The 15,205-nt window shown below is 44.5% G+C and overlaps 1 protein-coding gene across 1 annotated transcript in view; it reads right to left on the bottom strand.

Moving 5' to 3' along the window:
* Window positions 1–15,205, bottom strand: part of DLC1 (DLC1 Rho GTPase activating protein) — a 265,236-nt gene that overhangs the window by 35,860 nt on the left and 214,171 nt on the right. Inside the window, exon 2 of the mRNA XM_073583593.1 lies at window positions 9,709–9,780. Coding sequence (XP_073439694.1) covers window positions 9,709–9,780 — 72 coding nt within the window. The remainder of the gene's footprint in view (window positions 1–9,708; window positions 9,781–15,205) is intronic.

Raw genomic sequence — 15,205 nt, forward strand, 5'->3', positions numbered from 1 at the left:
CTTTCAGCATGATAAGGATCCCAAGCACACCACCAGGTCAAGGAAGGAGTGGCTTCGTAGCCAGGGATAGTCAGTTTCCAGATCTCAACCCCCACAGAAAACCTTTGAAGGGATTTGAAAGTCCATGTTGCCTAGTATAATGCCCAAAAAAAAAAACCAAAAAAAAAAAAAAACCCCACTGCTCTAGAGGACATCTGCATGGAGGAATGTGCCAACATACCACCAGCAGTGTGCCAACCTTGTGAAGACTTACAGAAAACGTTTGACCTCTGTCATTGCCAACAAAGGATATATAACAGAATTTTGAGATGACCTTTTGTTAATGACCAGATACTTATTTTTCACCATAATTTGGAAGATAAATCTTGCCAAATCAGGTGATTTTCTAACCTGGACCTGTTGAAGCGTTTGTGTATGCGAAACGGCTGTCGTCCGTATTTTTTCCCCGCATGCCTCATGTTATCTGCCCGTCCTTTATTGTGTGACCTTTAATGGTTGAATAAAGAAACACTGCACTGCAAATCTGGGTGAGTGCCGCATTTTTTTCCTTCTTTTATATATGATTTTCTGGATTTGTTTTCTCATTTTGACTCTCAGTTGTGGTCTACCTATGATGTCAATAACAGGCCTCTCATCTTTTTAAGTGGGAGAACTTGCACAATTGGTGGCTGACTAAAACAGGATTTTGGTTACTTACTGTAAAATCTGTTTCTCAGAGTCTTCAATGGGGGGGACACAGGAACCGTGGGTGTGTGCTGCTGTCACTAGGAGGTTGACACTATGCATGAAAAAAAAATGTTAACTCCGCCTCCACATTATACACCCTTCCGACCGGCTGTAGGACAATCAGTTTTGCTTAGTGTCAGCAGGAGGTAGACAAAGGTCTCTCGCAGACCCATGCCTATCTCAATGTGCGTCGTTCCTTTTCAGGTAACCATGGAGGGATACAGAGTAGATATGCTACATCTGTATTCCCACACCGGGATTATGAGTACGGTGTGTACTGCCACCCCGTATCCTCATGAATCCCACGGGCAGGACCCTATCCCCCAACACAGGACTCGTGTTCAGGTGGCAGCTTCTGGTCCTAGTAAGCAACCAAAATCCTGTTTTCTCCTTCGTCTCATTGGGGGGGGGGGGGGGGGGTCACAGGAACGTCCAGAATTAGTCTCTGGGGTGGGAAAAGACAGAACCTTCCTTCAGGTCGGAGAACTCACCACTGCCGCCTGCAAGATTCTTCTGCCTAGGCTGGCATCTGCTGAAGCATACGTATGGACCTTATAGAACCTTGAAAAGGTATGCATGGATGACCATGTGGCAGCCTTGCACAACTGCATGTCTGATGCCCTGTTGTGTACCGCCCAGGAGGTGCCCACTGCCCGGGTTGAATGGGCCTTGACCCCAGCAGGGGACACCTTGTCATTTACCCAGTAGGCTTCCAGAATTGCCATTCTGATCCAGCGGGCAATTGTTGCCTTAGAGGCCGGCAGACCTCTTCTCACCCCATTGGGGATAACAAAGAGCAAGTCCGCCTTCCTGAAAGGAGCGGTCCTGGCCAGATAAGAATCTATCGCCCTGACCAGGCCTAGCTTATTCAAAACGCTCCAGAGGATGGGTTGGAACGGGACAGAATGACGGAAGGATTATATCCTCGTTCAGGTGGAAGGCTGATACCACCTTGGGAAGAAAGTTAGGAGGAGGCCGCAAAACAACCTTGTTCTGGTGCATAATTAGGAATGAGGACGACAGGACAATGCCGCTAATTCTGAAACCAGCGTAATAGAGGTGATGGCTACGAGAAATACCACCTTCCAGGACAACAAAGACATGAGAGCTTCCTGTAGGGGTTCAAAGGGTGAACCTGTCAAGGCTTCCAAGACCAAGTTAAGATCCCATTTACCCACAGGGGATCTGTAAGGAGTGGCCACATGTGCCACTCCTTGCAGAAAGGTCTTAACCTGTAAGCGGGAGGCCAAATTCTTTTGAAAAAGAATAGAGCGCGCAGACACCTGGCCCTTCAAGGAACTTAGGGCCAGACCGCCATCTAACCCTGCCTGGAGAAAAGCTAGGAGAGACGGCAGGGAACCGGGCATAGGAGTGACGTGATTAGACTCACACCAGCCAAAATAGGCCTTCCAGGCTCGATAATAGACCCTGGAAGAGGAAGGCTTCCTAGCTTGGATCATTGTATTAATGACTCGGTCTGAAAAACCCGCTGCTCTCAGTATTGTGGTTTCAACCGCCATGCCGTCAAATTGAGCAACTGAGAATTCGGGTGGTAAAACGGCCCCTGAGCCAGGAGATCTGGTCTGTCGGGGAGTCTCCAGGGGGTGCCTGTGAGAAGATAATTTCTGCGAATCAGGCCCTCCTGGGCCAGTACGGGGCGATCAATATGACAGGCACCCCTTCCACCTTGATCTTCTTTAGCAGCCTGGGCAGGAGAGGAAGGGGAGGGAACAGGTAAGGGAACTGTGTCCAGGGAATGACCAGCGCGTCGACCCCTATTGCTAGAGGATCGCGATATCTTGAGACAAAAACTGTTGGATCTTTCTGTTCTGTCGATGCCAGGAGGTCCACATCTGGAGTCCCCCATAGCTTGCATATCTGACGGAACACTTCCTGGTGTAAAGGACCATTCCCCTGCCGCGAGCCCATCCCGACTGAGGAAGTCAGCAGCCGTGTTGTCTGTGCCGGGAATGTAAACTGCCGGAATTGCGGTTTCTGCCCAGTTGAAGATTCTGGATACCTCGGCCAGTGCCCGGGGACTTCTGGTTCCCCCTTGGTGATTGATGTATGCCACCGCAGTGGCATTGTCCGTTCGAATCCGGACTGGCTGGTTGTTGAGGTATCTTTCCCTATGTAGAAGTGCTAGAAAGACCGCCCTCAGTTCTAGAATGTTGATTGATAGTGAGGATTCTTGCCTCGACCATCGTCCCTGGACAGTCAGGTGGCGGAATACCGCACCCCAGCCCAGGAGACTGGCATCTGTAGTTACTACCTGCCAGTGGACAGGGGGAAGAGGCTGTCCCAGATGAACAAGGGGGGAGGTCAGCCACCACTTGAGTGACTCCCTGGCCTGAATGGAAGGGAGGAAGGAGCGATCCGGTGAAGAGATGGCCCTGTCCCACTGAAGGAGGATGTTCCTCTGCAGTATCCTGGAAAGGAACAAGGCAAAGGGTATTGCCTCTGAAGCTGCCACCATTCTTCCCAGGACTCTCATGGCAGCGCGAAAGGATAGAAGCTGGAATTTCAACAGAGCGCGAATTCCCTGCTGGAGGGTAATCCACTTTCTTTTTGGGAGAAAGACCCTTGAGCGGCAGGTGTCAATTACCATTCCTAAGAATTCTAGGCGTTGTGTTGGCGTTAGGTGGGATTTCTCCCTGTTTATGATCCAACCAAACCGGGAGAGCATGTTTAAAACTACCGCTAGATTTTCCTGGGCCTGAGCGAAAAAGGGCGCCTCAACGAGAATATCGTGATATCGTGGAGATATGGTACCAATATTATGCCTCTGACCCTTAATATAGCTACCATCACTGCCATAATCTTTGTAAAAATTCTGGGGGCTGTTGCCAGCCCAAATGGCAGGGCCACAAACTGGAAATGCTGCTTTTGGACAGCAAAACGCAGAAACCTCTGATGTCCCTGAAAAATGGGGACGTGTAGGTAGGCGTCCCGCATATCTATGGAACATAGGAATTCCTGATCCTCCATAGACGTAATTACCGACCAAATCGATTCCATCCTGAAATGGCGTAAGCGGACCCATCTGTTTAGCCTTTTGAGGTCTAATAATAATAATAAATTTTATGTCTATAGCGCCGACATATTCCACAGCACTTTCCATTTCAGAGGGGATTTGTACGGACAATAAACATTACAGCATAACAATAATCACATAGATTATAACAAATACCAAGAGGAATGAGGGCCCTGCTCGCAAGCTTACAGTCTATGAGGAAAGAGGTAGACACGAAAGGTGGGTGGTAACAGTTGCCCTGATTGTATGGACCAGCCATAATGTTAAGTGTGTAACAGTACAGACACAGAGGGCAAATAGATGCAAAAAGCATGTGGGAACATGATGCGGGGAACCTGGTTATGGTAAAACTTTTGGCTGATAGATTAGGTTAATGTGTTGGTGCGGTAGGCCAGTCTGAATAAATGCGGTTTCAGGACACGCTTAAAATTGTGGGGATTGGGGACTAATCGTATTGACCTGGGAAGTGCATTCCAAAGAATTGGCGCGGCACGTGTAAAGTCTTGGAGACGGGAGTGGGAGGTTCTGATTGAGGATGCTAACCTCAGGTCATCAGCAGAACGGAGGGCGCGGGTAGGGTGGTATACTGAAACAAGGGAGGAGATGTAGGGTGGTGCTGAGCCATGGAGGGCTTTGTGGGTGAGGGTAATAAGTTTATACTGAATTCTGAAGTGGATGGGTAGCCAGTGTACTGACTGGCACAAGGTAGAGGCATCAGTGTAACGATTGGTGAGGAATATGATCCTGGCTGCAGCATTCAAGACAGATTGGAGAGGGGAGAATTTGATAAGAGGAAGACCAATTAGAAGAGCGTTACAATAGTCGAGACGAGAATGAATAAGAGAAACAGTAAGAATTTTTGCAGAGTCAAAAGTAAGAAAAGGTCGAATTCTAGAAATGTTTTTGAGGTGCAGATAAGAGTGAGCCAGTGATCGAATGTGGGGGGCAAAGGAAAGCTCAGAGTCAAGTATGACCCCAAGACAGCGGGCATGTTGCTGGGGAGTAATAGTGGAACCACACACAGAAATGGCAATGTCGGGTATAGGTACATTAGAAGAGGGAGGAAACACAAGGAGTTCAGTCTTTGACAGGTTCAGTTTCAGATATAGCAAGGACATGATGTTAGACACAGCGTTTAGACAATTGCTGGTGTTTTCTAGAAAGGCTGGCATGATGTCAGGAGAAGAAGCGTATAATTGGGTGTCATCAGCATAGAGATGGTACTGGAAATAAAATCTACTGATTGTTTGACCAATAGGGGCAGTGTACAAGGAGAAGAGGAGGGGGCCTAGAACCGACCCTTGAGGAACCCCAACAGTAAGGGGAAGGTGAGGAGGAACCGGCAAAAGATACAGTAAAGGAGCGGTCAGAGAGATAGGTGGAGAACCAGGAGAGAACAGTGTCCTTGAGGCCAATGGAACGGAGCATAGTGAGGAGGAGCTGATGATCCACAGTGTCGAATGCTGCAGAGAGATCCAAGACAATTAGCATGGAGTAATGACCATTTGATTTAGCTGTTAGTAGATCATTAGAGACTTTAGTGAGGGCAGTTTCAGTAGACTGTAAAGAGCGGAAGAGTTATCAAAGAGATAGCGGATAAGATGGGAGTGGACCAGGCGTTACAGGAGTTTAGAGTTTAGTATTGGACGAAATGAGCCATCCTTTTTTGGCATCACAAACAGGTTTGAGTTACTCCTGCATTGAGGAGAGAGTCGATTGCTGCAAAAATAGCCTAGAGCCATAGCAGCATCTTTTGGTGACTGCAATAGAAAGAAGCGATCTTGCGGAAGCGCATTGAAGTCTACCTTGCATCCTGTTGATACTGCCTCCTTTACCCAGACATCCTCTACTGAATTCTGCCAGACATCTCTGAAGATGAGAAGGCGGCCTCCTAGTCTGGGAGAGGTACTGGGAAGGGAGTTGGACTCCCTGCTGGAGTCAGGCTGAAGTGGCTCTGCCCGGCCCTGACCTGGTAGCTCTGCTGTTGGAACTGCGGGAAAGCAATGACGGGGTGGCCCGAAATGATACCTTCCTCCTATCTCTCGGTGCCTGTGACCTCTGTGGGCCCTGAGCATAAGTGCCTGTCGCTGGGGTATGGCGAAAGGGTTGAAAGGGCTGAAAACATATCGACGAGGTTGGGCCTGAGGGAGAAGGGAGCTTGTACCCCCTGTTGCATCCTTAATGATTTGATCTAACATTAACCCAAAGAGCCGGGTGCCCTGAAACGGCAGATTGGTCAGTGACTTCTTTGAGGACAAATCAGCCTGCCAAGCCTTTAGCCAGACCGTCCGCTACCATTTTACTGGATGCTTGAGCTGCGCAAGACGCAGCATCCAGGGCTGCTGATACCATATACCTCCCGGCATGAGAGATTTGATCTGCGAACTCTGCCAGTTCCGCTGGTGGTGCCCCGGCTAATATGCCCTGTCTAAGCTGTTTGGCCCATTCTGTAACAGACTTAGCTACCCAGGCTGAGGCGAACGCTGGACACAATGTAGCGGCTGCTGCCTCAAAGGTGGATTTTGATAGGGATTCTATCCTCCTATCATTGGAATCTTTTATGGCTGCCCCACTGGCAAGAGGGAGGACTGTATTGGTAGCGAGTCTTGACACTGGTGGGTCCACCGAAGGGGAGGCAGTCCAGTTGGCGGTGATATCTGGAAGGAAGGGATATAGAATCCCAAAACTATTCCCTCTCTGAAACCGCCTGGTTGGGTTTTCCTTTTCCCTAGCCAACACTTCCTCAAAATCCTTGTGGGAGGCGAAGACCCTAGAGGGGGACTTATGACGCATAAATGAAAAAACCTGATCATTAGGTTTTGATGTTGTGTCCCCAATGTTAAAAGTCTCATTGACTGCGACAATGAGGCCCTGAACCATATCCTTGACCTGGGACTGTTCTGGCCCATACTCAGAACCCTCCTCTGAGTGTGTCTCTGTTAATGCCTCGCCTGATTCCGGGGATGAGGACCGGGAGGAGGCAGACGGCCAGAGGAATTCTGGCGGTGAGATGGAGTGAGAAGGGGACCTGGGTTGGTGGTCCTGTCTAAACCTTTTACGGCCTCTAGAAGGCACAAAGGAGGCTCCTTTGGTGTTCCTGTGTCCACTGGAGTCTGAAGTGGCAATCTTTTAAGTACCGTTACCAAGGTCTGTGAAACCTTGGTAAGGTCGGCCATGGACTCAGATAAGGAAGAGGCCCATCCTGGACACTCGCTGTCTCCCGTGGCGATGGATGGCCCCTGGGCGGTAGGCAAGGTGGCTTCCTCCTGCTCCAGGGGTAATGTGGGAGCTCTGACAGGCAAAGTGGGGGAGAGAGCGAGGTGAACAGCCCTGCCACTGCCTAGAAGCCTTATGAAATCCCCGCCCGGAAGTGGTGGGCGGGGCCTTGCTCTGGCCTCCTGGAGCACCAAGATGGTGCTGGTACAGGAAGAGGAAGCCGGGGGGCGGAGCCTGTTGGGAATCTGGCGTCGGCCATGCTGGGCTCCTGCTGGAGCCCAGGGCCATAACTCTGCCACGGGAGGAGGCTGGAACCGCGCTGCACCGCATGCTTGAAAGCAAGTGTTGGCTCTTAACCTAAGTATAGAGCCATGGGCTGCAAGCCCGAGTGCGATTACAGTGGTCACATTAAGCCAGAGCGGCAGGTGAGCAGATCATGCAACGCTGCAGCCTCTTACCTCCAGTTCACCCCGTAACAGGGGTCAGTTTACCTGCATGAAAAGATTGCTGTCCCAAACCTTTTCTGCAGGGCATCTCTCTCGATCATCAGGCTCTGGTGGGCAAGTGATGGGAGACGAAGGTCACGACCAGGAGCTGCCACATGAACACGAGTTCTGTGGTGGGGATAGGGTCCTGCCTGCGGGATTCATGAGGATATGGGGTAGCAGTACACGCCGTACTCATAATCCCAGTGTGGGAATACAGATGTAGCATATCTACTCTGTATCCCTTCCATGGTTAACTGAAAAGGAACAACGCACATTGAGGTAGGCATGGGTCTGCGAGAGACCTCTATCTACCTCCTGCTGACACTAATAGTGATGGGTAGCTCCCGAAGGAGCCGGCTCTAAGAGCCGGCTCTTTATAGTGAATCATATGAGCCGGCTCCTGGCAGGGAGCCAATTGAAATTTAAACGGCTCTTTGCCAGTTCACGTTCCACAGTCAGTCCCCTCTTGCTCCGCCCCTCCCGGCAGTAGTCACTCTGATCTTATCCAGGAGACTGAGAAAGAATGCATGCTCCTCCTGCTGCCTCACATAGCACTGACAGCCCCGCCCCCCTCCAATCTGTGACAAGCATTCCTTGCCCTCTTGTGATTGTTTTTAAGTTAACACACACGCTGTGTTCCTGGCAGCCTGCCCTACCCTGGATGGATGTGTCGTGGACGGATACAGAGTGTAACAAACAGTAGTGCATGCAGATTGAGGTGCGTGTAATCAAATCAAATCCTCCCAATTTTGCAACCATATTGGTGACGGTGAGGAACTTGGGTATTAATTTCCTCACAGACTATTTTTAAAATACCCACAAATAAAAAAAGAGGGAGGTTGATAGCCTGCAGAGAGAAGAGTAGTGCACGTACAGTGGATAACAAGATGAGTGACAGCCGCAAACGAAGTAGGATTTGGTCGCATTTTGATTACATCGACAACACAAAAACAGAATGTAAAATTTGTAAGATAAAATTGTCATACCGAGCAGGGTCTACCACCAACCTTCACAGACATATTAGAAATGTACATCCAACAGTGCAGATTGAGGAACATGAAAGCACCACTGCAACTACTGGAACTGCTGCTGCAGTGTCTGCAACCACCTCTGAGGCATCAGCTAGACCACGACCTGCAACAACCCAGAGATCTATACTCCAATTTATGCCAGATAAAGTCATGACCCCAGCAAGAAATTATCAGGTTTAAAGAGGTAGGCTCAATTCTTACCTTTCCCGGCTCCAGCGCTGCATTTTCTCTTATGCCCCTGCCTCAGGGGGCGGGGCCGGAGATGCGACAGGCAGTTCTGTGCGCACGCATGACATGCGCACAGAACTCCGTGATTGGCCTCCGGGGACCGATCGCACAGCTCCGTGCTGTCACCGCCCGACCCACAACGGCACAAATTCCTTATCTAAATCCGCCTGGATGCAGATGCGACAAGTGACACTGCAGTTTTGCTGCAGACTGTTTGCAGCAGACAGCCCACAGCGAACTTGCCAAGTGTGAAGGTAGCTTTAAAATGTGGCACTGATAATTAGGATCTTGTTGCTATTTTGCATGTTCATTTTGTGTTTGTTAACGTTTTTACAGCAAATAATATAAAATCTGGTTATTCTGGAAACTATTCTGTTTTATGTCATAAATTGGCACATGTGTAGATTTTTACTAAAAGGTATACAATCATGGGTTAACACATACCAGAATTTGGCTTCAAATTTAAAGCCAAAGGTAATAGGAAATGAAGAGCCGTTTTCGGAGCCAAAAGAGCCGGCTCTTTTTGGTGTGCCGATCCAAAAGAGCCGGCTCACAAAAAAAACAAAAACAAAAAAAAAAAAAAAACGCATTTTACCCATCACTAGACACTAAGCAAAACTGATTGTCCTACAACCGGTCGGAAGGGTGTATAGTGCGGAGGCGGAGTTAACATTTTTTTCATGCATAGTGTCAACCTCCTAGTGACAGCAGCACACACCCACGGTTCCTGTGTCCCCCCAATGAGACGAAAGAGAAATAAATAAATATATATATATATATACACACACACACACGTTTTTATATTTTTTTTATTACTGTATACTAATAATTATTATGCTTTATAGTGATATTTGGTCATATTCATGCTTTTGTGGGTTATTGGTTGATTAATATAATTTGACTTACTCTAGAAAAATATACAAGACGTTTCATCTCGCACAAGTAAAACACGGCACAAGAATGGCTTTATGGCAGAAGCACTTACCTTCATATAATTGTGCATACTGAGGAAACCCTGCTGCCCTTAACCAATCACATGCTTCTTTTGCCTCTATTTCTGTAAGAGAAAAACACAGAAACCCCACTGTTAGTGATTTGCAGGGTAACAAGTTCCTTGGTACACCTCCTATCCTCACTATGGAAACAGTATTACCATGTAAATTCACTACAAGGAGTACACAGCTTTGTCCTTTGTCATTCATGGCAGCGCCTCTTTTTAGAAGTGAGGATTTGCTTTATTCGACTTCCTCTTAATTGTTACTTAAATCACTTTTAATATGGGAGTCTCTTAGCAGTGAATGGTATTCCGGCACTTTCAACCTGGTTGACCAACGAATACTTAAAGGCTTTATGAAATGAGAATTTGGGGCTTTATTTCAAGTATGTGGTTGTCAAATGGTATTGATTAAGACAACTTTTGTGATTGCTTAACATTTTAAAAGCTTTATTTGAAACAGTCCTGAAAACCTTATAAAATCCCAAGGCTTAGCATTTTAAAGGACCAAGTCAACGCTTCTAGCCTCCGTGTAACAGGGCCTACGCTCATTAACTTAAAATAACAGAACTGGACTTCTTAATTAGGTTTTTCCATCCACTACTATTATTTAAAGGTTTCTAAAAATGTATGCTTCCTTAATAATCTTTACTAAACAAAATACTTAAGGACAAAACACTGTAAACATTACTTCATTTACAAATGGTAAAATCAACAGTTTGCATTGTAAAAACATTAACTTTTTCAACTTGAAGCTAACTTTTTAATTAACGTTTAGTTATTATAAAGCTTCCCCTCAAAAAAACTTAAAAATACATTCTGGAGGCCATAAAGCAATGTAGTTAGTTCTCATCTTTTAATCACATTTGACATAAGCAAAACAAAAATACAAATATTATAGCTCACAAACCTGGATGTATATTTAGAAGTATGGGAGCTAATGAACTAGAAATTACTTGGCACTAGGGGTGTTATTACAGTAGGGGCACTCATGGCCTGCAGCCTAAAGAGGCCCAAATATCAGTTTGGCCCATCTGAGAAGACCAAAACTTAAAAGAACTGTGACGGTTGGGGGAACTGTTAAAGAGATTTTGTATTGGAGCCCTTAAGCTTCACAATTTTTCTACTGCTTGGCGAACTAAAATTTCTTTGTACCGGCATGATTAAGAACCCTAAGTAGTATCAAAAGCTTGATATTTGTCAGGATTTTTTTTTAGCTATCCAGTAATAGTTTTCAACAATGGAGGACTTTCAATTTTTAGCTTAACATCCACAAAAGATATTCAATGAGTGCCAGACATTCAACCCATGAGTGCTTACAAGAAATCTACTTAACATAGGTCTACAACACCTATCTTTAAAATTGTTCACTATGACAGTTATTTTTGCTCACAGGTCTTTTATGGCCCCAAAAGCCTAAAATATTTTATCCAACCCTAATCGAATTTTCAGTGCAGTGGTACATTTTCTATAAGGAGACATATGTTAGGGCTAAGGATTACGAACAGCTTTTTAAAATATTTTTAAAATAGGAAGGTAACATACATGCTGATGAGAAAAAGCCAGGGTGGCATAGAGGCACAGATCCTTCAGAACTGTGTAAAAAGCACTCTATTAAGTGAAATGAACACTGACTATATCACATTTTGCTTAATCAAGCAAACAGGTGGTGAACAATCAAATTCTCTGTGTTTATCTGGCCCTGACTATATTCAGCCTTCTTCATGTGCCAGAAAAAAGAAGACTTAATTAGACACAACCGACTAGACAATATTACCACCTACTCCGTTAGGATACTATTGCTACTCAACATTTACTTGTGACACTTCATAGTTTTTTACAAAATCATGTTGAGGTCATTCAAAAAAACCTTTAACATTTGACCCCGCAATTTTAACACTTTGGAAAATGTAATAATAGGCAGGTCAAGGCCAGAAAACTTATCCATTGACTCCTACAAAAGATCTTGCCAGGAATGCTGCCACTCTTAACCCTCCAGCTCTAATTAGTGAAATGGATTTGGGGAGTTAAGAAAGTGTTGTAGGTCAATTCTCATAATCCCAGTGTTGGGGTCTCAGCTCCACAGCTGTAATGATTTACACATTGATCAAGTTATTGGAGGAACAAGAGGGTGGAGGAAGGGGTCTTACTGAATGACAAGTATTTACAAAACTGGACTTGTGCTGTTTACTACTGCCTTAGGTTAGGAAAAAAAACATGGAAAGTGGCACGTAGGACTGCAGTACTTGTCCAGCTATTGACAACTGACCTATTCTATTAACTAATACATTTAAAAAAGCAGGTTCTGGAATTTAATCTACACAATTTACAGCATTACATGAAAAGAGCCCTTGAAAAATGAAAAAGGCAGGACAGAGGTACCTACAGAAAGGACTTTGTGGATTCCAGCCAACGTTTACAAGAGATGAGTTGATACAGGAGAAAGGGCTCTTTGGTTACAACATCCTAACAAAAAAGGAAATAGCTCATACACTGTCACCAGCTCATATCGGACAACTCAAGCGTGAACCCAGCTTAAATTCTTACAAAGAATGAACACAAGAAAAAAAAAAAAAAAAAAGACTGTAGAATGAGATGTGTAGTCACATTAAAGAAAACTAGTAACTATTATTGTAGACACACAAGGTTAGAATTCAGTTATACAGTATCATCAATTAAGTAAATTTATAAGAAGCAATCCACTTTAGATGGCAGGGTTGCGCAAGCACAACCCCCAGAAGAAATGATGTTGTTTTAACAAGACCACTTAGATTTTAAATAGACTGAATAATGTCTCACTTTGTAAAAGATTAATGAACTTAGAAGGCTAGGTATCGCAATATTATGTGCTTAATATTCTAATCAAATGGACAAGCAAAGCGCCTTCACATACACCATAGATAGCTGCTGGCCGAACCAAGTTCCTCATACACAGAATTCTCGACCAGGCACTTCTGTGTTCTCTAAGAGAAAACCGCTGTCAGAATACTCTGGTAGAGACTTATCTCCTGAAGAACAAAACTTAAGCAGTCAGAAATTGATTCAGATCCTTCTCTACCCCAACATCATCACTCGGGGGAGAATCGAGCGGCCCCCATGCACATAAGACTATGGTCATAATCTAACGTCTGTGGGGGGCTTTTAATGTCCACAACAATAACCTTACATATAATAGAATGGGGAAAATGTAACTAGAAAACTTCTGTTCATACAATAAAAGCATAGATCTTATTATTATTTATTATAACGCCATTTATATCATGCCGCTTTATGATATCTTGATTGAACAACTGTTGAACAAGTGATCGTCTGGCGGTCATTTTGCTGACAAAACCATACACAATGGCCACTAACGTCATTCAAAAAGGCCATAGCTGTTTTTTGATACTGGGTGAAGAATAAATGATTTTTCTGAAAACTTTCATTCTTCCTTTGACTATCAGATAATTTAAAACATGGCAGACCTCTTTTCAGACAATAATAGTCTGTCACTTGTCAGCTAACAAAAAGTGTTACTAATTACTAATTTCAAATACAAATATATCTGCGAACTGTATGTGAAAAAAAGGCTTGTATAGCTAATGACTACCATAGTGATCTGTAATCTTCATAAACCATGCTGAGCAGTCATGACAATATGTCAAGTCTACTGCAAGAACCTAACGACTTGACAAATATCCCCGTTTTCAAATTTTTTCCATAAGACTTATGTCAAGAATATCTCCTTAACCATACCTCTCAAGGAAGGCACTGATGAGTGCCACTGTATAGCCATACATTGTCATACCCAGTCTAATGGAACAAAATTATACTGCACACTTTAGTTTTTTGGTGATTGCCCTCGGTATGGTAACCAACAGTCTGAGGATTTATAAGTGCTAGCATGCTAGTAAAAAAGGACACTCTTCTGTGTTCATTTGTGGGTGATGAGGCCTATCCTATGGGTATGTTTAGCAAATGCGCAGGGAGCTTTCTCAGCACATACACCCACTGTAACACAATCAATAGTGATGAGCGAGAGTGTGCTCGTTACTCGAGTTTTCCGAGCATGCTTGTGTGTCCTCTGACTATTTTGGGTGTGCTCGGAGATTATGTTTGAGTCGCCGCAGCTGCATGATTTGTGGCTGCTAGAGAGTCTGAATACATGTGGGGATTCCCTAACAAACAAGCAATCCCTGCATGTATTCAGGCTGTCTTGCTGGTCGAGCAGGGTAGAGCTGGTCGTGCAGCGGTTTGGTCGATCGGTGGTTACTGCAGGTTATAGGCTTGTCGGAAGAGGTAGGTCTTCAGGTTCTTTTTGAAGGTTTCCATGGTTGGCGAGAGTCTGATATGTTGTGGTAGAGATTTCCAGAGTAGGGGTGATGCGCGGGAGAAATCTTGTATGGCATTGTGGGAAGAGGAGATAAGAGGGGAGTATAGAAGGAAAAGGTACAATTATGTGCAAAGTTCCTAATTACATTTGTAAAAAGTCTATATACTATATCGCCATGTATCCAGACATAGTCAATCAGAAAGCGCCACTAGTATTGTAGTTTAGTTTGTCTTTTGATAATTACAGAACACAGATAAGATCTTATTGTTTGCTAGGAATTCTGGAAGATGCAGCTTGTAACATGCACCAGGAAATCTCTGCTGTACTGCTGTATTGTAATACGCATGCAACAGGCAAAGGAGGGGGAAGGAAACAGGAAATTTTTATTGGAAGCAGCCTTATTTGTTAGATGGGTTCACAAAGCTAGGCTTGTGCTTCTAAATGAAGTTTTGCTGATCTCTTTTGTGTATAGAGCTGGGAACTATTAGGCTTTATTAACACACTTCCTAGGACTTTAGGACAACATCCTTCAACATGCACAAATGATAACATTTTCCAAGCCAAAGAATTTAGCTTACTTGATATAATAGAGTTGCTTAAAATTTGCAATGTTGAGACAGTTTTCAGTAGTTTGATAAAAGACAGCCAAATAACAGAAAAATGCAAGATTTCTCTTTTGCCCCATCCAAATCTAAAAATAACGAGTCAGAGGATATACACTTAAAATGGCATTTGTGTCCATTCCAAAATCAATGAAGACAAGGCCTATTCCTCCAGAGGGAGAATCAGAATGGGGGACTCTCACAGGTCAATAAGGAAATTTGTCATTGTTTTGTCAACCAGAAAATTCATTCATAATAAGAGTAAAACACAGTAGTTGTTGCCATTGCTGGCCCAGAAGTCAATCATTCTTCACACTGATGGTCACAATCCAGTAGGTATTTTTTGGTCTCTAAATGGTTTTTTTTTCTTTCTAGAATTATAGTGTTTGCAAAAAAAAAAAAAAAAATTGGGTACAATTTTGTTAAGCTACAATTTTCATTTCTGTAATTTTTGGTTTTTCCTTTCTCAAAAATGTTCTAATCACGTTAATTTTTTAATTCTGCTCCCAAAAAAAGTCATCAAAAAACTCTATTTATTGGTTATAGATTTTTTTCGTAAATGTTTTACATTATA

The sequence above is a fragment of the Dendrobates tinctorius genome, unplaced genomic scaffold (genome assembly GCF_039654945.1).
Source record: "Dendrobates tinctorius isolate UK_male_01 unplaced genomic scaffold, ASM3965494v1 ptg000079l, whole genome shotgun sequence".
Classification (NCBI taxonomy): domain Eukaryota; kingdom Metazoa; phylum Chordata; class Amphibia; order Anura; family Dendrobatidae; genus Dendrobates; species Dendrobates tinctorius.